Here is a 27,928-nt window from a genome sequence, read left to right on the forward strand (position 1 = left end):
GGGTTATGTTCACAGCGCATACACCGAGAAATTACATAGAAACAAAGTACTCTTGCTGAAAGGTTGCAAGGTAACACTACTTTATAGCTTAGAATTCAGAACAATAACACACCAAAACAGAGAGAGACAAAGCAGGCTGCTCCTTAAGGCAGCGAGGAACAGCTCACCCCCCCTTACTTTAAGCTGGTTCTTTACCAGCTCCTCTCCTCAAACGCTTCTCTCAAGACCCCTCTAGCCTGCAAGCAAACCCAGGAAAACCCTTTCACTTAAAATGATAGTTTGTAATTTCAGCACTGTTTTCGATACACCACAAAAGGGGCCTAATTTTCTGAGGGTAGGTGCTCAGCACCAGTCTTAAAAAACAAACAAACAGAATGCTTTGGTGGTTTTTGGTAAGAGATGAGGTTGGGCCAAAATTCTTATCTGAATGGATGTTGGAGGCATGGATTGGGGAAGTAGGTGGATGGGTCTTGGAAGAGTGAATTGGAGAAGCTGGATGGAAATCAGAGAAGCAGAGGGAGTGGTTGTAGTCAGGGCCAGAGAGGAGGGGTGAAGTGAATCCGAAGAGTTTTGAAAGCCAGGAAATCTCATTCTAAACTGGAGCAAGAGATGGACAGGAAGCTAAGGCAGATCAATGGAGGATGGTGATGAAACGGCCCAACTTCCTGCAGTAACAGAGCATGCCAGTTGCAGCACGACAAAGCAGGGATGGAAGGCTATTAAAGACGGATTGCAATAAGTGAGACGAGAAGTGATTATGTCATGAATGAGACTTTCGGAAGAGGCTGGGTTGAGGCAGGTCTGGATTCTGGTAACATTCCAAAGGCCAGAGGCAGCTGAGGGAGCGTGGGAAGAGGCCAGAAGTGTAGGCTTGGAGGTGAATTCCCAGTGCGTCTGGAGCTGGAGGAGATAAGGAAGGTGACAATGGAATCAGAGTTCTAGGACAAAGTGGAGTTGCGTCTGTGGAGAATGCAATAGCCAGACCATATCTGGTGCGGGAGACAAGTGTTATTCTTTGGGGGCAGGGACTGGCCTTTGGTTCAGTTTGTACAGAGCACCATGGGCTCTTGCTCCACAATGGGTCCTGAGGTGCTACTGCAATACAAATAATAACACCAGGAGAAGTTTGGGTGGAGAATCCTCCTACGAGGTGACCCTGCATTTTCCAAATCTGAAAGGCAGCCCAGAGATGGAAAACACCTGTTTGGACCCAGCTAGCCCATCCCCCAACCCAGTGTAGTACATCCACCAGTTTTGAGTGTCCCACGCAATGTTCCCCCAGTGCCCTTTGGAGACCATTCCACACCCTAAGAGGCCTCACCATGGAGATGTTTTTCCTTGACAGGCAGTTAAGTCAGAGGAGTAGGAGTCAGGCAATGAGGGTTCACTTCCCGGTTCTGCCGACTGCTACAGCCTTCCTGTGTGACCTTGGTAAGTCACTTCCCCACTGTAGGCCTCAGTTTCCCAAGCCTTTGTCTTGTCTATTTAGGCTGTGGGTTTTTTGAAGTAGGGGCTCCCTTTCACTAGGTGTACATACAGTTCCCAGCACAACGCAGCCATGATTTCTGTTGTGAACCTTCAGTATTACTATAACATACAAAATAATACTGACAACCAGTTCCTTTTCTTAACTCCCTTTTCCCCCTGTTTACACCCTCTTGGATCCTCCTAACCAACCTCCATCCTCCGTGTTTACCCACTTCACACCCTTGCCAGTAGTTCTCCCATCTCCCGAGGTTAAAAGCTTAGACAAGGAATAATTCTGAGCAAGCCCAAACAACTGCAAAATTCCAGCTGAGCTGGCCAGGGCCTGTTTTTGACACAGTGACTCTTGATCTGTGATGCAGCTCTGCTTTTGTTCCCGTAGCTGGTTAGATCTGGGTGAGCCAAGCAAAGCGAAAGAAACTCTGTCTGTGTCTGTGCGCACGCACAAGGGCCCTGGGCTGCAGCTTGGGTCTCTTTGCTGGTGGGGCAAGTAATTATGGGGAAATTCCTATTTTTACACCTTTGGTTGGATGTGTCAAGAGGATTGTACGGATCACTCAGGGTTCCTCATCCCTTTTTTCCTGGAACTCCTGCCATTCCTGTCTACCTTAAGTACTTCAGTGGCCCACATCCCTGGAATATCTGAGAACCTTACCATCTTCAGTGTAGTTATCCTCACAACACAGGGCAGTGCTACTGCCCTCATGTTATAGATGGGGAAACTGAGGCATAGAGCGATTATGTGACTCACCCAAGATCATAGAGCAGGAAGTCAGTGGCAGACCCGAGCTCTCCCAACTCCCAAACCCGCATCTTAACCACCAGCCCATCTTTCCTCATCACAGCCTCTACGCCTGAGGGCTGTTTCCCAACATGTCTCTTATTTACTCATCCGGCCCTAGTGCCAGCATGGGCGAGAGCTAGACAATAAGGAAGATGCTGGGGGAGCAAGAGGGGAACTGTCCCTCCTTTGGCTTGCGTTAAAGGTACCATCAGCAGGGGGTCAGATTCTGATCTCAGGGCTTGTGTACACTTGAAACATGACCATGGCACTGCTGCAGCATGTACCTGCCCTACGCCAACAGGAAGGGTTCCTGCATCAACCTAGCATGGTCGACCTGGGGACATGTGCCGGCTTCACTGTGGGCTTGGCTGCACGTGTGAGTTACAGCGCATTAAAGGAGCCCCGGGCGCACCAGCTCACTCCCCGTCCACACTGGCAAGGCACGTAGAGCAGCTCTGACTCCGCAGCTGGTCTGCTCCTGGCACTCCACCTCGGCGCATGGAATAACGCTTGCTGCACCCCCGCTGGAGCGCCACGGCGCCAGTGTGGATGCCCTGGTCTGTTAGTGTGCTCTGATCGGCCTCCAGAAGTGTCCCACAATGCCTGTGCTAGCCACTCTAGTCATCACTTTGAACTCTCCTGCCCTGCCCTCAGGTGACCAACCATCAGACCTGCCTTTTAAATTCTCCGGGAATTTTGAAAATCCCCTTCCTGTTTGCTCAGCCAGGCGTGGAGTGCTCTCAGCGAATCGTTCCAGGTGACCGTGCCTCCACGCGCCCGGCGAGCCCCAGGCTGGAGCAATGGCGAGGTGCTGGACCTCATCAGTGTCTGGGGGGAGGAAGCTGCGCTCCAGACATAGGAATTACAATACCTTTGGGCAGATATCAAGGAACGTGCTGGAAAGGGGCCATGACCAGGATGCAGTGCAGTGCAGTACAGGGTTAAAGTGAAGGAGCTGCGGAACACCTACCGCAAAGCCTGCGAGGCAAACAGCCGCTCCGGTGCTGGCCCCGCGACCTGCCGTTTCTACAAAGAGCTGGACGCGATACTTGGGGGCGACCCCACCTCCACTCTGAGTACCACCCTGGACACTTCAGAGCCCAGTGCAACAAGGCAGGAGGAGGAGCAAAGCAGAAGCGAGGATGCTGAGGCAAGGGAAGATACCCCTGAATCCCTAGATTCATGCAGCCCGGAGCTGTTCTCAAGCCAGGAGGAAGGTAGCCAGTCGCGGCAGCCAGTGCTTGGGGAAGGATAAACACCGGTAAGCGGCTTTTATTTTGGGAAGGAAGTTACTCAGTGCAGGGTCCTGGGGCGAGGAGGGTTAGGGCTCCATGCATGCCTAGATGCGGAATAGGGGACAATGTTCAGTGTAAGGGGCCCCCTGCCACTGTTGGCTCTCCCTAAGGCACAGAGGACAGTACAGCCATGAAAGAATCAGTCCCCCTTGACCCTGTGCTTATTCACCAGTTAGGGGCTCCCGTGGGTTATCTGCGCTCGCCTTGGGATGGGCGAGTTATGCTATTGTGTAGACTGTGCTTGCTCTTAAGTACGGGGGAATCATTGCTCTGGCTGGTGTGAACAATGCTGGCTCTGTTAAGCGTTGCATTTTGCCTTTACAGATGCAACCTTGAGATCTCAGCCGTCCGTGTTATCACCAGCCAAAAGACTCCAAAGAATCAGAAAGAGGCCATGTAGAAGCAAGGAAGACATGTTGCATGAAGTAATGCAGCATTCAAGTAATGAAAAATCAAGAAGTGCAGAAGTGGTGGGACAGTGAAAGAAGGATCCTCCAGCAGAATGAGGAGCACCGGGCCAAAAGCACAGTGCTCTGGCAGCAAAGCCTGGATCGGCTGATAAGCATCATGGCGCGCCAAGCGGACTTGATCCAGGCGCTTGTAGTCATGCAGGCAGAACACTACCGTGCCCAACCCCCCCTGCAGCCCTTGTCCCAAAACTCTTTCCCTTTTGCCCCCATGTCACCTCCAACCCACTTTCCCCAACATCTGGGTTCTTTCCACCACCAGCTGCCTCCAACACCTGTAGCTTCACCACCCAACCCTGAAAACTATGACCCTTACCCACTGCACTCGACCCCCATGACCATGCAGAATAGCCATCCTGAAGTGCAGCACTCATTGCACAGCACTCCAGCCACGAAGGCTGAGTATGATAACAGGACATATGCAAACCTGTGATTGTACTGTTCTCCCCCCCCTTGCCCTTTCTGTTTCCCAAGCAGTTGTGTTTCTTTTCAATAAATGGATTTTTTGGCTTTGAAAACATTCTTTATTGCATAAAGTAAAAGATACCTTAGCTCAGGAAAGAAACAGGCACTGCAAGTCAGCGTAGCAAACACAGATTCCTACTAACATTGTAATCATTGCACTTCACTCCCGTGCAGGGCACCAGACATTACTGGTGGCTTTCAGCCGCGAATTGCTCCCTCAAGGCATCCCTAATCCTTGCAGCCCTGCGCTGGGCCCCTCTAATAGCCCTGCTCTCTGGCTGTTCAAATTCAGCCTCCAGGTGTTGAACCTCCCAGTCCATGCCTGAGTGAATCATTCACCCTTTCCTTCACAAATGTTATGGAGGGTACAGCATTCGGATATAACCGCGGGGATGCTGTCATCGGCCAGGTCTAGCTTCCCATACAGAGAGCGCCAGCGGCCCTTTAAATGGCCAAAAGCACACTCCACAGTCATTCTGCACCGGCTCAGCCTGTTGTTGAACCCTTCCTTGCTGCTATCAAGGCTCCCTGTGTAGGGTTTCATGAGCCACGGCATTAAAGGGTAAGCAGGGTCTCCAAGGATCACAATGGGCATTTCAACTTCCCCTACGGTGATCTTCTGGCCTGGAAAAAAAAAAGTCCCGGCTTGCAGCTTCCTGAACAGGCCAGTGTTCCGAAAGATGAGTGCATCATGCTCCTTTCCTGGCCAGCCTGCGTTAATATCAATGAAACACCCACGGTGATCCACAAGCGCCTGGAGAACCATAGAGAAATACCCTTTCCGATTAACGTACTCGGAGGCTAGGTGGGCTGGTGCCAGAATTGGAATATGCATGCCATCTATCGCTCCTCCGCAGTTAGGGAAACCATTTGTGCAAAGCCATCCACGATGTCATCCACGTTACCCAGAGTCACGGTTCTTCTGAGCAGGATGCGATTAATGGCCCTGCAAACTTGCATCAACACGATTCCAACGGTCGACTTTCCCACTCCAAACTGGTTAGCGACCAATCGGTAGCTGTCTGAAGTTGCCAGCTTCCAGATTGCAATAGCCACCTGCTTCTCCACCATCAGGGCAGCTCTCAATCTCATGTCCTTGTGCCTCAGGGTGGAGGCGAGCTCTTCACCCACGAAAGTGGCTTTTCTCATCTGAAAGTTCTGCAGCCACTGCTCATCATTCCAGACTTGCATGACGATGTGATCCCACCACTCAGTGCTTGTTTCCCGAGCCCAAAAGCGGCGTTCTATGGTGGTGAGCATGTCTATGAATGCCACAAGCAAACTTGTGTCGCATGCGTTACTTGAGTCGATATCATCGTCGGAACCCTCACTGTCACTTTGGATCATAAGGAATAACTAGACTGCCAAACGTGACGTGCTGGCGAGACTCGTCAGCATACTCCCCAGCAGTTCGGGCTCCATTCCCGCAGACCGAAAGGGAAGACAGAGTGTGCAGTACAAAAACCGTTGAAAGATGGTGCCAAATGTGGACGGAAGCACAAGGATTGCTGGGATGCGAACTGATGCATCATGGGGCATTGGGATAGGACCCAGAATGCCCCCCCCCACAAGCCACAGCGCCAGAATGGGAAGAGGTGCTCTGTGGGATAGCTGCCCATAATACATTGCTCCCGATGCCGCTGCAAAAGTGTGCTTGTTCCTGTCAGTGTGGACAGACTGCAGCGCTTTCCCTACTGCGCTCTTCGAAGGTGGGTTTAACTCAAAGCGCTCTACATCTGCAAGTGTAGCCATGCTCTCTGTTAAACTAACCTAATTTTCTAGTATAATCCGTTGTAAAGCCAGTCACTGCATTGACTTCAACGGAGTAACTCACCAATGTAACAAATCCAATTCTGGTCCTACGGTCGTTGATTAAAGTGGAGTGACTCCAGTTTTACACCATAACTGATATCAGTGTGGCCCTGGCTTCACTGATTAAGTGGAATGACTCTAGATTTACCCTCAGTGTAACAGAGATCAGAGTCTGGCCCTGACTATTAAGTGGCGTGCCTTCAGATTTACACCAGCATCACAGATCCAGATTAAGTGGAGTAAATCCAGATTGACACCAGCCTAGCTGAGATCAGCTTGGCCCTGAGTTTATTGATTAAGAAGGTCCCCTGGGGCTGGCAGGGATGGGAGGAGGCCACAAGGGTCCCCTGGAGGAGGGTCCCTGGGGCTGGCAGGGTGGATCTCCAATAGATGGCACGCACGGGACAAAGGTCCCCTCTTGGGCTGGTTGGGGGGGCTGTCCCTGGGGCTGGCAGGGGTGGGACCAAGGTTGCTTGGCCTGTGGGGGTCACTGGGGCGAGTGACTCCAGAATGACCCCCGCCTGAGATCAGAGTCTGGCGTGTGGGTGTGAACGCACCTCAACCCCCTAGCTCGGCTCCACCCGCGCCCGGAGCTGTGGCCCGCCGGCGGGGAGCGGCCCGACGGTTCACAATCCCCTCCCCGGCACCCCGGGAGCTGCCGCCGCCGGAGCCGCGGGCGGGCCATGGCCGCCGAGCGAGGGCCCGGCCGCAGGAAGCCGTGTCCGCTCCGCAGCGCCCTCCGGAAGGCGGCCCGGAGCCCCGGCCCCCACGGTAAGGAGCCGCAGCGGGGAGAGGGGCGGGCTCCGGCGGGCGGCGCCCCCGGGACGGCTCCCGAAGGCCGGCTGCTGAGCCAGGGGCCGCCTGCGGGGGCTCGTCTCTTCCCAGGGGCCCTGGTCCCACCCCCGCCAGCCCCAGGGGGCCCCGATCCCGACTCCTGCCAGCCCCACCGATCCTGGTCCCACCCCCGCCAGCCCCAGGGGGCCCCGATCCCGACTCCTGCCTGCCCCACCGATCCTAGTCCCACCCCCGCCAGCCCCAGGGGGCCCCGATCCCGACTCCTGCCTGCCCCACCGATCCTGGTCCCACCCCCAGGGGGCCCCGGTCCCGCCCCCGCCAGCCCCAGGGGGCCCCGATCCCGACTTCTGCCTGCCCCACCGATCCTGGTCCCACCCCCGCCAGCCCCAGGGGGCCCCGATCCCGACTCCTGCCAGACCCACCGATCCTGGTCCCACCCCCGCCAGCCCCAGGGGGCCCCGATCCCGACTCCTGCCAGCCACAGCAATCCTGATCCCACCTCTGATAGCCCCAGGGGACCTTGCCCCCAGCGACCCCGGTCCCTGCCCCATCAGCACCAGCGACCCCGGTCCCTCCCCCACCAGCCCCAGGGGGCCCTGCTCCCGACTCCTGCCTGCTCCACCGACACTGATCCCACCCCCAGGGGACCCCGATCCCGTCTCCTGCCAGCCCACCCAAGGGATGCCAGTCCCACCCTCGCCAGCCCCAGAGGACCCTGCTCCAGGGACCCTGGACCCCCTGGCAGCCCCAGGGGCCCTAGTCCTCCCCCCACATGTCCCAGTGACCCCCACAGGCCAAGCAACCTTGGTCCCACCCCTGACAGCCCCAGGGACAGCCCCCCCAACCAGCCCAAGAGGGGACCTTGTCCCATGCGTGCCATCTATAGGAGATCCACCCTGCTATCTCCAGGGAACCTTCCTCCCCTGCCTGCCAGCCCAAGGGGACGCACCCTGCCAGCCCCAGGGACCCTCCTCCAGGGGACCCTCATGGCCTCGTCCCATCCCTGCCAGCCCCAGGAGTCCCTCTTCCTAAGACTTCTCCCATCCAAACCAAATACACTCAAAAAAGTCAGATCTCTGGCTTCAGCAGAAGGTTCTTCCCTATGATGAAACTGACCCTTTCTGTCCTGTGGGGAAGGAAGTTCCCAGGGTTGGGGCCTGGTTGTGTGTTGTGGGGGAGGGGATGGATTTGTGGGTTATGGTGCCTATGATCCAAATTGAAAGGTGTTGGGGAAGCTATTTCATTTGTCCCCACTTCTGTTAATTGTTTTGCCTGCTGGGTCAGTTCCGCTTGTACATTACACATCCCAAATGCCCCTCAGTCACACCACTTCTGGGACCACCTTGCACCCCTGAATTTGGCCTAGAGGTGTACAGGGGAGATGAGAACTCACTTAACTGGCTGTGTTTTAGCCTCTGTGTTGAAGTGGAGCAGGAGAGGGGAAGGTCTCTGTGGGTGGAGGGAGGAGACACGTGTGCATGTGTGTGTGCGTGGAAGGCCTTCTCTCACAACTGGAATAGTGAATGACTTAACAGCACTAATTGTTTCATGGATAAAGGGGAAACTGTATTCCGCGGCAACTCCTACTGCATTGCTCTGACTGGGGCTTGGGTCAATATTGACCTACGCCTGTCTCTTTGCCTGCTATTATTCCCATGGCACCAAGGATCCAATCCAACGCTCATGAAAATCACTGGAAAGGCTCCCCCTGGGACCCAAGTGGGCTTTGGATCCAGCCCTGAGTGTGGCACTGAAGACCCTTGTGCTCCACGGGGGAGTCGAAGAGGCCCAGCCCCGGTAGGATTGGGCCCGTAATAAAATAGATCTGATATATGCCCTATGGGCCTGATTTTCAGAAGGCACTCAGCACCTCCCCCACATGAGCTGGGAGCGCCCAGCATCCCCGGGAATCTGGGCCTAGGTCACAAACAAACACAAACCAGCTCCTGTTCTTGCCCTTCATGCAGAGATCGCAAACGTTAGCGAACAAGGCCTCACCTCCCAGGGCTAGGTCAATATCATTCTCCCCATTGTACAGAGGGGGAAACCCAGGCACGGGGGAAGCAGCTTACCCAAGGCCATACAGCAAGCCAGTGGCAGAGCTGCGAGCAGAACCCAGGTATCCTACTTCTCGGTCCCAACTGCTCTGCCGAGGGGGGACTTGCCCACACATGGAGTTACTCAGGAATAGCTGTTTGCACTTAAAATTCATACCCTACCTCAGGGGTAGGCAATCTCCGCACATGTGCCAAAGGCGGCACATGAGATGATTTTCACTCGCACTGCCCAGGTTTTGGCTACTGGTCCAGGGGGCTCTGTATTGTAATTTCATTTTAAATGAAGCTTCTTCAACATTTTAAAAACCTTATTTACTTTACATACGACAATAGTTTAGTTATATATTATAGACTTATAGAAAGAGACCTTCTAAAAATGTTAAAATGTATTACTGACCCGCGAAACCTTAAATTTGAGTGACTAGATGAAGACTCGGCACACCACTTCTGAAAGGTTGCTGGCTCCTGCCCTACCTTAATCTGAATTAACTAAACCCTAAATCCCTTTACAGGGAGAAGAATAGAGTCCAGGAGTCCTGACCCCCAGGCCCCACTGCTCTGATTAGTATACCCTGCTCCCTCCCAGGGGCAGGAATAGAATCCAAGAGTCCCGCCTTCCAGTCCCATGCTCTGACCCCTAGACCCCACTATCTCTAGGGACAGGAACAGAACTTGGCTCACAAGCTTTTTGAGGCAGGAAATGTCATTTTGTTATGTGTTTGTGCAGCGCCTAGCACCATGTGGCAGGGGCCTTTAGACATTACTGCAATGCAAATAACCACCCAGGCATCCTAACTTCTAGTGCCCCCCTTTCTCTAACCACTAGTCTGCCCTGCTTCTCAGAGGTAGAGATACCCACAGGTCCTGTCTTCCTTTGCCCCCCTGCCAGGCATGGAACCCAGGAGTCCTGACTTGAACCTCCTTGTCTCTCCCTGGAGCAGCTGCTGTCCCCTCCCCTTCATCTCTAGTCAGGGGTCTTTAATAATTAGTTTCCCTTTGACCCTAGGATTGGGCCGGAGAAAAATAAACCTGCTAGCCTGGCTGAAACTGGCTAGGTGGGTATTTCCCGATTAGTAGCTCCCCCATTGATTTCTTAAGGATCCTTGGTATTCTCTGTCTCCCTCCTTGTTCTGCTTCCTGCTTGCTTCCCCCGTTAGCAGCCGCTTTTGATTTCATGCCACACAGTCATACAGAATAAGAGTAAGCAGGTAAACTGAGGTACATATGATGCTTATAAAAAAAAATAATGCAGCTATTGCCCTCATTTTCCAATGCTGGTCTCTTGCTCTCCCTCTCCTTAGATATCAGGCTGGACCCATCCCAGAAGCTGGTGGGGTGCTGGGCCTCCATTAACTTGGTCTCCGGTGTCCCTTCCCAGCTGCCCCTGCAAGAAAGCATGGAGTCTTCCCAGGAGGACATTGCAGAAGCCAGGCCGACAGCTGCCAAGCTGGAGCAGATCCTATCCCCGGAGGTGCCTTCAGCTGAGACCTTTAGCTGCAACCCTGCGCCCTGCCCTCACCCATCCCTGGAGCACCAGGCAGGCCAGCTGGGGATGCTGTCCGGGGAGTATCTGCAGATGTGTTTAAGCAGCATAGGAGAGTCACCTTTGCACAGCAACTTGGCGTCTGCCTTGCTACCTGCAGTACCTTCCTCAGATGTTCCTTTGCTACCAGCCAGCGCGCCCCCATCTCCTGGGGCCTCCTGCATGGGTAAGTCATATCACGCCAGTTTGGACATCCTAGGCTCTGCTTCCCCATACAATCAGCCCCTCCTTGCAGTTCAAGTAGCCTAGTCCCTGGGTTAGCCCTTAAGGCTACTGTCTGAGGCTGCAGGTTGCCTGAAATGCTAGCTATAGGAGAGATGAGAACTGTTCCCATAATCTGTCGTTAACTCTGAAACCTATTGACCAAAACCCATACACTGTCCTTGTTAGCTGTTCCACGACTGACCATTTCAGCAGTCAGAGCCAGCTAGTCTGGCATAGTGGGAGGAGTCTAATTACAGCACAGCCACCCCCCCCCTTGACGATGTTAGAGGTGTTTAGAGGGAGGTAATGTGGCAGGAACTTGAGAGATGTGGGTTCTGTTCCCCACTTTTCCACTGGCAGGCTAGGTGACCTTTAGGGTTCTCTTTGTGCTGATTTCCCCATTACACAGATGGGGCTAATGATCCTGACTCGCTTTTGTAAGAGGCTTTGAGCTCTAGGGATGGAAAGCACTAGATAAAAGCCAGGGGCGGTTACTAAACAGACCTGGTTGCCATTCTTTCAGAAACCAATGCAGCAGTGGATCCCGAGACTGGAGAGTGGGCACTGGCCTAACCCTGTGCATCTCGCCCCTTTTCAGAGGGCTGATCTCTTCCCCGGGGCCGGCCACACCTCAGACCCGCTTCTCTCCTCCCTGCCGCCACGTCCTTCCGAGCTGGAGTAGCAACCCGCCGTTCAGCGTCCCAGCGATACTCCCTACATGATGGGGGACATTAGCCACTTTCCCCTTAACATGCTCCAGGGCGCAGCATTTAGAATGGTGGAGAATAAACCCAAGCTAGAGGGTCCCACAGCAGAACCCCCTAGATCCAATATACCCCAAATGCTTTGGGGGAAGCCTGGCTGCACATGTTTGAAGCTCAGGCCCATATTGTGTCTTAAAAAGCCTGGAAAAGCATCCTGAAACCTTCCAGATACACGCCTAAGCCCTTCGTGCCTTCCAAGCGCTTGACTTCCCACCTATCCTCCATTCTAGCAAAATCAATGGCAGCTTTGCAACCTATTCTAGACAGGAGCAGGGCACCAGTGAAATGCAGCCACCTCTGGGCTGGAACACAGCAGCACCACAGACCCTGTTATGGTCTGTGTGCATTTCACAGGGACAATTTAGGGAAGGAGGTTGATTTGGCCAGAAGCGGGGGAGAGGAGGGGGGGAATTCAGGTTAAGATTTTTTTTTTTTAAATTGCATTTTGGGTTGTCCGAGTCCCCTTAGAGGCCTCCCACTCTCAGAAAAGATCAAGCAGACACCCTCTGAAAATCAGGCCCCTTTAAAGGGGTCTCAGACTAGGTATTCAGTGGGAAAGCAGGATCCCCTTTACGATCTCTGCTTCTCTCTCTCTCTCCACCCTGCCCGTCTTCCCCTCTGTCATTCTGTCCCTGCAGCAGCTCTTGCTGGTCATGGCCTTCACTCTCCTGTGTTCCCCTTCCTCATGGCAAATCCTGTAGCCTCCCTGCAGATTGAGTGCCATGCAGTCTCTAGCTAGGTCCTTAAGACTGCCTGGCTGTTCAGTCTACATCCATCAACGGTGATCTTCTCGTACCCCCAAAGCTTTGGGCACCCACACGATTGCCACCCATCAGCGCCATTAGTGAACAAACACTGGTGCCAGGCTGCAGGTGTGCCGAAGTCCTGTGGGAATGGGAAACCACACAGCTGCCCTGTTCCCTATCGCACCTGCTCAAAATGAGCACCTCCCCCCACCCCAAAGTCCCTTATCGCTTTTGCAAATCTTGATCTTTGCCATCTACCTGGGGGTAGGTGTATCTGGGCTTCCACTCTATGGTTGAGAGGTGCTAGAGAAAAACCTGCAGGGTATAGAAGGCACCAGCTGCAGCCTTAAAGCATTGAAACAAAATTCTACTGCTTACAATCATGCCAACATTTGTTTTTCCAAAGGCTGATTTTAGCCAACTCTGTTCTTTTAAAAAGAGCTCTCCGCTTTTTTATATAAACACTCTGGCAGAGCTCTGACCTTGGCCCTGCGGGTCCCGCACTTCCAGGCGGGTTATGCTAGCCTCAGTGGCTCACTGCAACCCTCCACATAGCCCTTCTCTCTCTAGGGCCCGGGTTACAGTCTACTGAGCCCTTTTCATCATAAGCCAGCAAGGAGGTTGGTGAGAGAACTCCCACAGTCTCTATCGTCCCTACGGGCTTATTCCAGAACAGTTTTGTCTCCTGTCCTGACAGGGGCCTGTCTTCCCCTCCCACAAGATATTTCTGTAGTGGCGGGTTGGGGGGAACCTGGGCCCACCCTCTACTCCGGGTTCCAGCCCAGGGACACTAATGGTAGCAGCTGTTGGCAGCCGACTTTCACTGCCAGAGTTGCTACATTTCCTGGGCCACTTCCTCACAGCTCTCCCACTTCTTCGTCCTTACCTTAGGACTCCCTTGCTGATGGCTTGAGGGTGTCTTCATTAACCAGCCTTTCTGCTGCACTTCCTCTCCCCTGGCTCTCCTAGCCTGACTGGAGTGAGTCCTTTTATAGTATCAGAAGGGCCATAATTAGAGTCAGGTGTTCACATTACCTTAATGGCCTCACCTGACTCTTTGCAGGTTAATTGGAGTCAGGTGTTCTCCTGAGCCTGGTGCAGCCCCTGCTCTGGTCACTCAGGGAACAGAAAACTGCTAATCCAGGGGCCAGTATATCTGCCTTTGCTACTCTGCTGTACTCAACTGGCCTGGGTCTATCACCACACTTTAAAGAGACATCAATATTTGTCCTATAAACACTGATCTCACAGCCTGCCTAGTAAAAGTTAGGGGCCAAAACCTAGTCTAGGTTTCCATGCATTCTTTTGCAAGCGTGTTACGCAAACTGCAGGGTGCCAGGCAGGCAAGCCAGTGTTGTGTATGAAGAGCTGTCCCTCCCTCTCAGAGAGGCATTTCGTGTGCAGGAAAGAGAATTAACATCTACCACGGCCTCAAATGATTTTTTTTTTTTTTTGGCCACTAGACCCTGCCACAAATTTATTTTTCTTGTCACGCATCACTTGCGATACACCAGCTGCAACATTCTTGTCAAGGGTGAATGGTTCTCCCAAAGGAGGGGGTGATGATGGATGTGGGTCAATCCAACACCGAGTGTCATCAACAGATGAGTTCCCCTTGACTGCAGAGGGCTTTGGATGGGGGCCTAAGAGAAAGCAAGTAGGGGAGGGATTGCTTTTGCATTTTGTCCATGGGAAAAATAAATAAAGGATCTTTTACTTTCATAAGTTGTGTAACTTGGTTCAGTCACTTTGAACTACCTGGAAGTTCTTGTACAAAAGGAGCGGAGCAGATTTAAAAAAATAAGGAGGCTTTCTATCCTGCAGGAAATTCCAGTATGTCTATATCTGTTTCCAGGCTGAATTGGGGGAAAAACTGTCTCAAAACTTTTCATAAACATAAGAATGGGGATACGGGGTCAAACCAATGGTCCATCTATCTCAGTATCTGATCTAAAGAGTTCTAAAAAAAATTCCCATTCGCAAGCATCTAATTGTTGCAGGTTAATATTAAGCTCTCTGCCTTCTTGAGGGGCTGCAATGATTTATGGGAGTTATAGTTCTGGGACTCATGCTTCCCTGTGTGCTCAGTTCACTGGTTAGACTACATTTCCCATGAACCACTGCAGTCTCATGCTGCTCAGTATATCATGGGAGACATAGTCCAGTCAGGGACTCCTTAGGGAGAACAAGGGCAGGAGGCATCATGGTAGCTCAGGCAGACACAGATATTACTTAAATTTTCCTGCTGAAAGTTGTGTTGGTGAAACCCCATTTCCCAACAGAAAAAAAGGTTTCTTCCCACCATTCTTCCAAGCAACCTGGAAAAAAAAAAAAAATCATCCAAACTGCAACAGGCTCCTGGTCTGGTCTCATCGGCAGGAGCAGCCCGAAGAAGATGAAACCACCAGCTGCGTGGAATTCCTGACTCCTTCAGGCTTGCAACCCTGCAGCATGAGGTTGGGGTTGCTTTAGCCCAGAATCGTAGATACAGAAACATCACAAAAGGTGGCAAGTTCAGCTCCAAAGCCCATGAACGATCAGCACAAGTGTGTGGGATTTGATCTGCAACGAACACTGGAGCCGAGCACCACATGAGCCTGTCTTTTTAAGAATCATCCAGCTGGAGTCCTGAAGCAGAAAGTCCCACAGGTTAGACACTCCCTGTCTACAGTGCAGTGCAAGCGCACCCAGGCTCCTGCAGTGAAACCCTGGCTGCTGGGAAGTCAACGTGAGCGGTACCAGAAGACAGGATTTCATCACTAGAGCACATCTGCACCATGCTGTCACAGAGATACTTGAAGCCTACTGGGCAACCATGAGCAAGTCACTTCCCCTCTCTGTGCCTCAGTCCCCTCCTCCCCCCCCCCCCCCACCAAAATCAGTAAAGTGGAGATAATGACACTGAACTCCTTTGGTGAAAAGAGCTAGATAGCATTAGAGGTTATTACTGTTATTTATATACACAGCAGACCGTTGTCCCATTAAATAAATTAGCTTGGGGAGGACGGAACAAGTTCATCCCAGACAGGGGCAGTGCCCTCCATGCTAAAGCTCTCTCTGCTCCCCTTTACACTTCTAGGCCTGTGTGCAATACATCAGACAGCCACCCCCCCTCCCCCCCAAAGACAGCTGTAGGCATGGAGCCAGAACTGATTCCTTGTCATAAAGGCAAGAACTGTTTACATTAGAAATGGGACTGGACCAGAAACTCTCAACCAACCACCCCGGAGCCGTAGAGTTTGGATTCTAAACACTGGGCCTGCCCTCTAGGGCCTTACCTAAGCTAACTCACCTGTTTCTCTGAGGTTGGGTCATCTCACGTGACATGGCAGGCAGGATAGCACTAAATGCTACAGAGCAGTTGGCAAACCCATGCCTCGTTTGAAATCTGGACATAACGTGTACCAGCTGAGACAGGCAGTTCCCACAGGCCCAGAGCCAGCAGCTAGGCCAGGCTCAGTTTGATTCTCTACTCTCCAGCATCTTGCTGTCACTTGCTAGGGGAGGGAGCGGACTCAGACATTGCTCTGTTAGCAACAGGATGGACGTAGATCAAACCCAGGCAGAGAGAGATGCTGCTACTCTACTACCTTGCACCTTAAGCTATTTGGCAACCATTAAAAATTGATCACAAACAGATTGGCATGACAGAGGAATTATTTCTTCCACTGAGGAAATGCAGCCAGTTCTGGGGCGGAACACTGTAGCACAGAAACAGTAAAGAGTAATCCAGAAAGGGGAGCAACATCCGGTGCCAACTGAGACTGCGGGGAGAAAGGTAAATTCCAAATCTCTGGAATTTGGCTGGGACACTAACTTTAAACGGCTGCCCAAACGGTTGCCATCTTTGATCTTTAAAATGACCTGGGGTAATTCATTTCACCTCTCACCTGAGCAGCTACCCCTCCAGCAACACAATCCCACCTAACCCCCAGTGGGGGCACTGCATCAGACCACCACACCAAATCAGCCATGACCAGTTCCTCTATCGGTCTGCCATGTAGGCACCAGCCAAGCCGGGTTTGCCTGGGAGATCTTACGGGATTGGCTTTTTACTGTGACCCACACAAGAGCCAGAAGCCCTCAATTGTAAAACTAGTTGAATTAAAATAGGCCACCAGAGAGCTGAGGCCCCGTTCAGCACTAGAGAAAAGAAACCAAGATTTCATTTCCCTTTCAATAGTGAAATCAGTGAAGACTTACTCCCTTTTAATAATTTTTACTATCTTCACCATTATCCCAGGTGGGTGTTCCTGCAATGAAGCTGGAATGCCCTTTGAACACTGGGTCTTGCTGCCCACAATGGTTTGTCCTGGCTGAGCAGGACACATGACAATTTATTTCAATCTGTGGGGCAGGGATTTGTCTACTTCGGTATTCAGATGGCACCTAGCCCAGGGCCCCAGGCACCACTCAAAATACGTGTACCAGCAGCCTGTCCCTACAGATGTACAAAGCCACCGAAAGGCACAGAGGTCTTAAAAATATTCTTTAATTGGTCCAAAAGGCAGATCAAAGATAGAAGCATCTGAAGCACACCTGCAACCACCTCACAAACACAGAGTGAATTAAATATAGCACAGTGAGGCACTGGATGAGATTTCAAATAACACGTTCAGAGCTGGCTCCTTTGAGCAAACTCAGCAGAGTGAGAGTAAGGGTATAACAGCAGTGGGATCTGGAACTTGCAAGCTGGGGGGAGTGTTGGACCCTCAGAAATAGACCTTTCAGGCCAAGATTTTCAAAAGGGTACCCAAAAAAAAAAAAAAATCACCAGTCCCAACTTGAGGTACCTCAGAAGAGGCCCCGTTTTGCAGGCAGGGCCAAGCACCAACCCACTGACAAAAGAAATAAAGATCTGGCCCCTTTTGAGAACACTCATGTTGGACACCTAACATTGACACACCCCAAAGTCATTAGCTCATTCTGAAAAGCCTCTGCCCTATTGGCGAAAGGCAACCTTTTCGCTGTCCCACGTACAGTTCGAATTCACGGGCAGCAGATTGCCTCACTGGTGAGCATGCGGCCGAGTGTTAGAACTGTGTGACACCATCTTCTCCCTCCAGGGAACTGATGACTTTATGAACACAAGTGCGTGGCATGTGGGGGGTGTAAGTAGGTTGCTGATGAGCTCACAATCTGGTGATTTATACAGCAAAGGCACGTTGCCTTCCGTGACCCAGCCTCTGATGTCTCCTTGTGGGAGAAGACGACTAGTGGTTTCTCCTTTTTAAGGAGACAGAAGATAATTTCTCCCAGTGGTGAACACAACCAACCCCCCCCCCCCCCCACACACACACACCCCCCCCCCGAGCCACAATCCCTTGCTGGCTGGTTTAAAACAAGAGCAGTGATTAAAAACCAGAAGCAGGGTAGCACCTTGCAAAGCATCCTATGGGCAGGTTCTGTATTTGTGAATGCTGGGTCAGGTGCACTGATGGGTGGAGTGAAGGGAGAAGCTAGACACTGGACTAGAAACTGCTAATGCTTCTGACCTCCCTAAGAGACACATTTCTCTGGCAGGCCCTGCTGGATCCCAGCCCTGCCCTGGAATGTATTCTAGAGCCCCTCTGGAGAACTTCAGTGCCAGATACTGCTTCTAAAAGTCTTTTAGAAGCAGTAAGGGAGAAATGGATCAGTGCATCCTCAAGGCATCAGACAGCTGAACAGTTATGAATACAGGGCGCGTCTCCTTCCCACCCCATCATGCCGAGCTCTGAAGAGCCAGGATCCAGGGTGCAGAGGTAGCTCTGCAGATCATTGCACTATTCCCCTCTGAGCCTGGATTGACGAGGGGTCAGGACTACAGAGAAAGAGAAGAGGATGAGTAACCATGGCAGTTAATAAATAAGTTCCCAGGAGCAGCCACTTCAGGAGCCTTGGGAGAGCCCAAGGGTCCGGCAAGAGAACTGTGGCTGGCGCTAGCTGTTTCCAAGTCCTGCCCACGTCGGTCAGTTGATGGGCTCGTACTGGGAATGGCGCTTCCTCCGCGCGAACAGCACCACAAGGGCCCCCGCCAGCAGCAGCACCACGGGGGTGCCCAGGGCCACAGCCATGATGGCCATCACGAGGGGAGAGAAGGCGTCTTTCGGGGGCGTGCCGAAGCCGAACAAGGCAGACCTGATGGAGGCAGGGAGCAAAGGAAGAGGCTAGCCAGCCATGAAGAAGCCTGTTTGGGCCAATCAGCAGAATCCCATAGCCTCCTTCCTCCCGGGAATGGGGACAGAGGATGGCCTTGGAGCTAAGGCACTGGACTTGGGAGACTGCAGGCCAGTCACTTTCCCTCTGTGCAGAGATAGTGGGGTGGAGTTTGAAGTAGCCCGTGGCAGAGGGCACAGGAAGCTACTTGAAGGGCAGGCAGAGATGGGGCTCAGTGACTGACCTTTCCAAGCCACAGGCCTGTCGGGAGAGGGAGTGGGGCAGCAGCAGCCAACCACAGGGAGCAACAAGAGTCAAACAAAGGCCTTCAGCCCGGAGCTCTTCAGGGCAGGGGCTGCACCCATCCATGCACATGGGCAGCACCTAGCACTCTGGGTAGTGGGTAGAAGACAGCACTGCTGGGGGGTGGGGAGACACTACTCAGACAGGCAGGGGTAGCAGAAGGAAGGTACCACTCACCAGCTCAGGTAGCCCTTCTCAGCGTAGATCTCCCCGTCCTCGCCGCTGAAGGAGATATTGATGGCGGCGATGCTGTGGCTGTGGCCCAGATCCTCCCCGAAATAGGCGTGTGCGATGCTGGGCCCCGGCAGTGTCCGGTTGGCCGTCTGCAGGGGGTAGTAGCGGCAGCGGATGGCGTTCTCCCGGCTGGCATCCCTGGAGCCGTACGCTGTTGTCTTCCACTGGAAGAAGCTCGGGCCGATGCTGTCATTGCGGAGCTCAGACACCAGCTGGGCCATCTGCCCCCACCCAGACAGAGGAGAGAGAGCAACACATAAAGAAGGCAGACAAAGCACGACCAACTGTTCTCACACTGGAGCAGGGGAGCCGGGATCAAGGACTCCTGGGGTCTGTCCCCAGCACTGGGAGGGAGCATGATCTAATGGTTAGAGCAAGGGGGGCTGAGAGCCAGGATTCCTTTCAATGCCAAGGACAGAACCCAGGAAAGCACATTCTGCTGGTCAAAGCGGAGGGCCAGGACTCCTGGGTTTCCTTTCCCAGCTCTGGCACTGACTCAGGCAAGTGACTTCACTTTCTCGTGCCTGGATTTCCCCCCCCCCACAAGCTGAAACTTCCCTTAGGAGCCTGAATAGCACAGAGAGATTGTAGAAGCCATAAACAAAACACCGTGGGAACAAATATTAGACGAAGGGTCCTTTGCTAACCTTAACCTTTACTTTTGAAGCTTAAGAATTATAGCAGTCCAGAAAGTCTCCATCAAAGACAAAATTCCAACCCAAACAAGCAATGTTTCTCAGGAAGTTTTGTTTTCCAGCCAAGCTGGACTTAAACCTGCATGTCCTCCCATGCCAATATCAGAACCTCTTCAGGTCACTAGCAGCATGCAGCACCAAGGGCCTGCACCTCTACCACTTGAGTTAAAGGAGGAACTCCACTTGCTGTCACTGGTAGTAGACTCTTATCCTCAATATATGCATCAGCCATTAGAATGGGACACCTCCAGCATGGATCATATTCCCGCCTACTCCAGCCTCTTCCCTCCTGCATTCTATTCTATATCAGCTCCTACATGGTGCCCATTACTGTGGTGTCTGATCTCCTAATCAGCCTCTGTCTAGGCAGCTAGATGGCTTTCAGCACCATAGCACCCCCTAGCCCTCACCTCAAAGATGGTGGGCGTGTACTCATCATCAATGGACCGCACCGACTGCAGCCTCTTGTGCCTGCCTTTCTCCTCCACCGTGACCACCTCCAGCAGGAAGCGAGACCTGTTGCCGCGTGGAGCCACGTTGTCCATGATGAACTCCACCTTGGAGCTGTTGGCGGTGTGCAGGAGGCGAGGGAGGGGGCCGTCCCGGCCACCCTGCTCGTAGGCAGTCACCTGGAGGCGGAGGCATACGAGAGGAATAGCAGTGTCTAGCAGGCCAAGACTCAGAACTCATGGGGTCTGCTCCCAGCGCTGCAACGGACCTGCTGGGTGAGCTTGGGCAAGTCATGTCCCCTTTTTACGCCTCAGTTTCCCCTCACACCCTCCTTTGTCCATTCACGTTGTCAGCTCTTTCAGACAGGGGCTGCATCATGTCTGTGCAGCACACAGCATTAGGGGGTCCAATTTCAGTGCTACCATAACACAAGTGTTACAGCAAGGATATGGGGGACTCGTCACGACACCCCTTATAGCTCCATACGTCCTACAGTGACCAGGAGCCTACGGTGATGAAACTGTGCCAGATTACCCAGCCCAGTGGCGTTACCATTGGAATAACAATGCACCTAAGGCCCTGGAGGATTCGCCATCTCTTCCAGCCTTTAAGTCAAGCCTGGATGTCTTTCTTAGGGAGAGACGCTAGCTCCCCCAGAAGTTATGGGCTGGATGCAGCAATTGCTGGGCAAGGTTCTTTGGCCTGTGTTAGACAGGAGGTTCGACCAGAGGATCAGAATGACCCCACCTCTCCTAAATCTATGAACCCTGCGAACCTACTCCAAATAGTCCTGGGGGCTGGGAGAAGGTCAGAGAAACCTTGGGGTCTTGCTGGGCCACTGGGGAACCAGTAAGGAGTGGTCCATTCTCTGGGGAACGCTCTAACACTACAGCACAGGAGACTGGGAGCCAGGACTCCGGGGTTCTATTCCCAGAGGGATATAATGGGGGGGGGGGCGGCTTCTGGTAATCAGGAAGCAGGTCCCAACGCAGCCCCACCTAACCATGGCCCTGCTCTGAGCTCAGGGAGGAGGCCCTTTCCCCTACTTGATCAGGAAGAGGTGAGGGGAAGGGTACATATGCATGCATGTCGCTGTAGGGGGAAGAACGCTGTTTGGGGAATGCAAACAGGGCTGGGGAGGGGATCAGTGCACCAGCACAGGACAGGGAGGGGTCGGCAGCAACAGAGGAGAGGCAGCGGAGAGCCCAGTGGGGGGCAGGAGGGGTGCACAGAGAGGTGCCTGGAGGGTAAGGGAGCAGAAGAGCGTGTGGCATATATCCAATGGCACAGGGGGTCGAATCAAAAAGGCCCAAGGGGCCCTATTCAGAACTCTTGGGAAGCCTCCCATCACTTTCAGTGGACATTGGGTCACACCCTTGGACGGCTAGTGGCAACAGACCCCTCCCCTGGGAAGGATGCGGAGCGGGGGAGGGCTGCCTCACCTGGAAGGAGATGGTGCCATTGTGGGAGGCCCCCCCAGGGTCCAAGGTGTTTATCCCCTGGAACTTGGCCGTGAGGGCCGTCTGGTTCACGATCTGCCAGGAGAAGCGAGCCAGGTCATAGGAGGGGTAGAAGGGCTCCTCCTGCCTCTTGGAGAGTCCCGACGCCTTGGTCCCGTTGTACTCGAACACCTGGAAGCAGGAAGGAGAGGGGCCCTCGATTTGCATGGGAAGAGATTTTAAACACCCACCACCACCACGCACGTGCGTGCATACTTGACCCCAGCCCCTCGGCAATGCAGGGCACCAGGCACGTTCCACCTATTTCACCTGACTACTGAGGGAAGCACCCTCCATTGCAAATCTCTCCCCCTCCTTTCATCCCACCTGCCCCAGTGAGCATGCTTGTTCCCCCCCCCCCGGGAAAGGAGCTGCCTCCTGCCAGACATATACGGCACAGCACACAGACTAAGAGGCAGCAGAGTTTCCCAATTTGCAACCACAGCAGGGTTCCCACCCCAAAGGAAGTGGTGGGTGCACCCCCCCCCGGGAAGCAGATGGGGGACAGCGCACTGGAGAAGGCTGCGTAGGGACAGCCCCTCTCCCCCACCAAATCAGGCAGCAAATGGGCACAAACGAAGGGCAGCCGGATGTCCTGCATGGTGGAGCTGGACGCCACCTTCTAGGACCAGTTGTGCCAGGAGCTAAGTAGGTGGCTCCTTCCTGGGGTGGCCCCTGAAGCTCTGACCCAGCCTCCCCCACCCCACCACCACCCCTGACCTTCGTGAAGACGACAGCAGCGGAGTAGACGACGCTTCCGGGAGGCTCGATCCAGATGGCTCCGGCGGGGGAGGCTGAAAGGAGCTTGGTCCAGTTGACGTGCAGGGCGCTGCTCTCGCTCCGGGTGTAGAGCAGCAGCATGGTAGGTGCCCCGATGCTGCTCCACACGTAGTGCAGGGTGTCGTTCCGGCCCACGGCCCGCACATGCAGGAGGCTGGCGGAGGAGCTGTTCGAGCCAGGGATGCACTGCAGGGTTACCTGGGCGGTGGGAGGCAGAGCGCGGGCAGGGCATTATTAACCTCACACAGACCGTTCCTCAGCTCATTAGACTCCACTCAGCATGTGTGCCCTGCTGGGCAGCGGCAGGACCAGTTTAGACAGCCTTGGACTCCTTCGGCCCACCAGGGTCTGGAGCGCTGCATTATATGGGCCCATTAGGCTGCCATCCAGCGTCTTAGCTACCTGTCTGGGACCCATTACCATAGCATCGAGGCATGAGAAAATCTTTGCGGTCTTCAATCTCTCACACCGCCTATGAGGTATGGGGGAAAACTGAGGCCCAGTGAGTCTCAGTGGCTTGCCTGATCTCACACAAGGAGTCTGGGGCAGAGTTGGGAACTGTACCCAGGTCTCCCAAGCCTGAGGCTTGTCCCCTAACCATTAGGCCATCCTCCCATGGCAGACAGGGCTTATATCCTGCTCCTCCTACAGGAGTGAGGTACAATTCCACCGTAACACACACAACTGCATTTTTGAATACAGTGGACCCCACAGGTATTAAACCCAATTCAAGAAGGTTTCTCCTAATTCCATCAGGTTTGCCCCAGATATCGTCAGTCTGGCACACAAGGCTCCAGGTGTTAAGAGGTGGAAGAGACCCATCGAATCATCCAAACCATCTACACAGAGCTCCCATCATTGAGCAACCTCCGATTTTGTTGTGTGCTTCACTTCAGCCAAAGTATCTGACCAAAAGGAGCAGAATGTCAACCACCAAGGGAAGGGAAGGACATCGATGTTCAGTTTCTTTCTGATGCAGGGGAAAGAGGTTTGCTGCTGGTCTTGCTTCTATGCTCTGATTACACGGGACAGACGACAAACGCTCCCCAGGCATATCATGAAGCCTTGTCAAAACCCACAAAAAAGTTGTGCCACTTCACCTATCCTAGGATAGCTGAAGCCATACAAGTGTGGAGGCAGCATAAATGGGATTATGTATAGCTATTCCTCTATGAGAAGGGAAAATAAGTGATACCAGTACAAGGCACCTTTACACCAGTACACAACTGTACACCATAACTGCAGCCACAATGAGAGGGTTGTACTGGTATAACTATATTGCTTTAAAAAAAATCAAAGAAGTTAAAATAAATCGCACCCCTAACTAAGTTATTTTGGGACAAACCCAGTTTTTCCTAGACCCACAGAAATGTAGGGCGGGAAGGGATCTCAAGGGGTGATCTAGTTCATCCCCACCCCCCAAGGCAGGATTAAGTAGAGCAGATCCAAGAGGTTTCCCTTCTTCCAAGCTTGATCAAACTAAAAAGAGAAGTCCCAAAGAGCCAGAGCGCTTTGCAGAAGCAGAAGCCCCACAGTTGCTAGCCCGGAGCTTGCAGGTTTAGAAAGGAACCAGCTCAGCAGTTCCACTTCCTGCTTCGAAAGGGCATGCCAGGGAAAGCCAGAAACTCTCTAAGCAAGTAGAAAAGCAGTACTTGTGGCACCCTAGAGACTAACCAATTTATTAGAGCATAAGCTTTCGTGAGCTACAGCTCACTTCATCGGATGCATCCGATGAAGTGAGCTGTAGCTCACGAAAGCTTATGCTCTAATAAATTGGTTAGTCTCTAGGGTGCCACAAGTACTGCTTTTCTACTTGCGAATACAGACTAACACGGCTGCTACGCTGAAACCTGTCTCTAAGCAAGTGTCATACTCCCATGAGTCAGGAGTAAGAGGCCTGCTGGGGAGAGCAGACAGCTGTTGACAGCCAGGAGGGTGCTGAGAAGAGAGGGCTGATAGCTGGCCATCACCAGGGTGTGTGTTATTCATTAAAAGAAAAGGAGTACTTGTGGCACCTTAGAGACTAACAAATTTATTAGAGCATAAGCTTTCGTGAGCTACAGCTCAAGCTCACGAAAGCTTATGCTCTAATAAATTTGTTAGTCTCTAAGGTGCCACAAGTCCTCCTTTTCTTTTTGCGAATACAGACTAACACGGCTGCTACTCTGAAACCTGTTATTCATTAGCTACACACAGGAACGAATATGCCCCAAGAACAGACGACCTCCACTCCAGCCACAGACCAGATACTTGCAGGACAATGACCCCCCAGCACTCACTGCCATACTGATCTGCTGCGACCCCCCCCTAGAGGGCTGACAAGGGTCTGCCCGAGCCAGGCATTCCCCGCCCTCTCTCTGCAGAGTCTCCCCACTGAGGGCACACCCTCAATTATTACTGGGCAGGCCCCCCATGTGGTGCCATTAGCAGGGTTCTGAGCCCCCCAGCCCCCCCCCCACTGGGCCAGACCCCAGTTCACAGAAAGGGCCCCCAAGGCTACTGGACCCCTCAGAGCCCAAGAGGGGTATTGAGCCCAGATCCAAGCTTCAGCATGTGCGGGATTGTGCCCCCCCCAGCCCCCATTTCTTCAAGCTGCTTATTGGGGGCTTCCAAGCTCCAGGCCTCTGGTTTATTTCATTCCCGGGCTTGTCCCCGGCCCGGCTGTAGGGAAGGATCATTAGGAGCCGGCGGGCCCGGGTAAGAAGCCAGCTTCCCGGAGGGCCCGCGCTCGCCCTCCACCCCCAGGGCAGGGCAGCTGGTTCCCCTTATCGGACTCAGCAGGGGCTACAGCCAACCCAAAAGTCAGCAAGAGGGAAGGCAGGGCGATTGCACGCTCGCACGGAGAGAGAAAGACCTCAGCCAACAACATCTGGGGAAGGGCGCAGCGGGGGAGACGCAGGTCCAGCTAACTGAATGAATCCCAAATCAGCCACCCCCAAAAACAAAACCACCCCCCAGCCCAGCCTGCAGAGCGCCCCCTCCCCCCCAGGCTGATCGCTCCCCTCTTTGCACGGACCGTCCCCGGGGTCCGACACCAGAAGTTGCAACAGCCACTAAATCCGCTTCTGCCGCCCGATGGGCAAAGCCCCCGGGTCCCCTCCGCTCACCTGCCTCCGATAGCCCCCCGCGGCCGCCAGCAGGCCGGAGAAGCTCCCCAGCAGCCACACGCCGGGGAGCAGGAGGCGCCCCCCGCCCGGCATGATGGTTACTGTGTTGCAACTCTCTCCTCACGTGCGCCTGCCCGGCTCGTCCCTCCTTAAAGGGGCAGGGCTGCCTTCTCTTAAAGGAGAGGAGGGCTCTTAAAGGAGCCGCCCCCTGAAAAGAGGGGGGGGGGGAGTCGCCCACAGGGGGCTGTTCCCACCTCTCACTCGCGCCAAGTTAACGCTTTGGTGTTTATTCGACATCTGTCATCCCAAAGCGCTTTGATCCAGCTCGCGCGGGCCCCGAGTCTGGGCTTGGTCCACAGCCAGCCTGCCTCCCACAAGGCCCAAGATCCAGGCCCACGCGAGGACGTTTACGCTACGTCGTATGTCCGGCTCTGGGGACCCGAGCTCGTGGACTGGGTGTTTCCAAGACCACACTTGAGCATCCGCACTGCACTGTAAACCTGGGCTGGACCTGGCTCTGCTGACCGTGCTCCTGCATCCACCCTGCACGGCCGCAGGCCCCCTGACTCAGGTCTGCAGCTCGAGCCGCATCCACGCTGCAGAATGACTGGGCTCAGATCCGAGCCCCAGCAGGATTCAGGCTCTAACCCACCCCCTCAGCAGGGGCCCAGGCCCCAAGTCCTGAGTCCTTGTTGATTGGAGTCAGACTGATTTGTTTGCAGAAGGAAGGGTGGGGGGCTTTGGCTCAAACCTGAGTCAGAGCCCAAGCTTAGTGTGCAATGTAGACATAATCTCTATAGCTGCAAGGATCATTCCCCCCCCTCTGAAATGCAGCCACCTCTGGGATGGAACACCACAGCTATACCACGTACAAGTGGCAAAAGACAAGCACACTGACCTTGCTGCCATGCATACGTTCTGTTAAGATTTCCACGGCAGAAACGCAGTAGCTGCAGCACAAATAGAGGGTGAGCTGCGAAGCATTTAATACCACCTTTATTGGGAGAAGGGGGGGACTTATTTTCTCTAATAACTTCCCACATCTCCCCTTTCAATGGTCTCCCATTACCATGACTATTATGTATTATTGGCATTGCAGCAGTGCTTAGGAGCCTATCCCATGGTGCAAGGTGCTGTACAAACACAAAAAAATGGTCCCCGCCCAAAGAGCTTCCAATCTAAGTATAAGGCAAGAGACCCCAGGTAACTACAACCAAGCAGGAGAGCACAAGGAAACAATGAGACAAGGTCACAGTGTTGGACAGTGGTCTCAGTCCACCAGCCACCTATTCATTGTCAAGGCATAACAGCAAAAAATTCTCTGTAGATCAGCTTCTCTACGGGAATGCAAGGACTATTCCATTCAGCTTCATGCACGGACACCACCATTTTGTCTATACCCAGAAGTGGCCCTGATTTTACTGAAACTGATGCAAGCTAAACTGCTCTTAGTGAGCCGTAAACTGACTTAAGTGGGTCCACATGGGCGTTTGTATTGGTTTAGCTACATCGTTTTTTAAACTATAGTTAAATAGGTGCAACTTATGTCTGCTCTATTCTACAGAGGTTCTTATACCACGCTCATCATCACCACACTATCTGAGCACCATCCCTTCGTGCACTAAGCAACATGCGTAGGTAAGGCCTACGTTCTGGTTGCAGGAACTTTGGCCCAGATCCTGAGGTAGTTGAGACGATCTGGCTGACCTTGAAAACTAGAGTAATAGGAAAGGGATGAAATTTAATAGTGCAAAGACATGCCCTAGGAACTAACAACAAGAATTTTTGCTATAAGCTGGGGACTTATCAGTTGGAGGCAACAGTGGAGGAGAAAGACACGAGTGTACAGGTTGATCACAGGATGACTATAAGCCAACAATGTGATGCGGCTGTGAAAAGGGCTACTGCAGTCCCAGGATGCACCAGGCAAGGTATTTCCGGTAGAGACAGGGAAGTGTTAGTACCATTAAACAAGGCCCTGAGGAAAAGGCCCTCAGCTGGAATAGTGTGCACAGTTCTGGTCTCCCATGTTTAAGAAAGATGAATTCAAACTGCAGCTTCGGAGAAGGGGAACTAGGATGGTCCAAGGGATGGAAAACCTGCTTTATGAGAGGAGACTCAAAGAGCTTGGCTTGTTTAGCCTGACCAAAAGGCAGCTCGGGGAGATCTGATTACAGTCTATAAATACATCAGAGGGATAAATACCAAGGAGGGAGGGGAGTTATTTAAGTTAAGACCAATGTGGACACAAGCACAAATGGCTATAAACCAGCCATCAAGAAGTTTAGGCTTGACCTTAGATGAA

At 53.2% G+C, this 27,928-nt stretch overlaps 1 protein-coding gene and 1 long non-coding RNA gene across 2 annotated transcripts; both read right to left on the minus strand.

The window, feature by feature from the left end:
• Window positions 1-301: 301 nt before the first annotated feature.
• Window positions 302-13,369, minus strand: LOC119847599. Its single transcript, XR_005290138.2, has 2 exons — window positions 13,304-13,369; window positions 302-900 (listed from the first exon to the last, which is right to left on the minus strand). It is a non-coding gene; the product is annotated as an uncharacterized LOC119847599 (long non-coding RNA).
• Window positions 13,370-16,893: 3,524 nt separating this feature from the next.
• LOC119848121 (glycosylated lysosomal membrane protein) lies at window positions 16,894-25,805 on the minus strand. Its single transcript, XM_038383495.2, has 6 exons — window positions 25,624-25,805; window positions 22,457-22,714; window positions 21,680-21,868; window positions 20,198-20,416; window positions 19,036-19,313; window positions 16,894-18,537 (listed from the first exon to the last, which is right to left on the minus strand). The coding sequence occupies exons 1-6, from the start codon at window positions 25,714-25,716 to the stop codon at window positions 18,369-18,371; spliced, it is 1,206 nt and encodes a 401-aa protein (XP_038239423.1). The 5' UTR covers window positions 25,717-25,805; the 3' UTR covers window positions 16,894-18,368.
• Window positions 25,806-27,928: the final 2,123 nt, after the last annotated feature.

The sequence above is a fragment of the Dermochelys coriacea genome, chromosome 24 (genome assembly GCF_009764565.3).
Source record: "Dermochelys coriacea isolate rDerCor1 chromosome 24, rDerCor1.pri.v4, whole genome shotgun sequence".
Lineage (NCBI taxonomy): Eukaryota > Metazoa > Chordata > Testudines > Dermochelyidae > Dermochelys > Dermochelys coriacea.

Excerpts from the sequence above, each read along its gene's own strand:
- LOC119848121 (XM_038383495.2), bottom strand. The coding sequence starts at position 25,716 with ATGCCGGGCGGGGGGCGCCTCCTGCTCCCCGGCGTGTGGCTGCTGGGG. Across the intron at positions 22,715-25,623 it reads CGGGGGGCTATCGGAGGCAG|GTAACCCTGCAGTGCATCCC; the intron begins GTGAGCGGAGGG and ends CCCACCGCCCAG. Across the intron at positions 18,538-19,035 it reads GAGAAGGGCTACCTGAGCTG|GTCTGCCTTGTTCGGCTTCG; the intron begins GTGAGTGGTACC and ends TGCCTCCATCAG.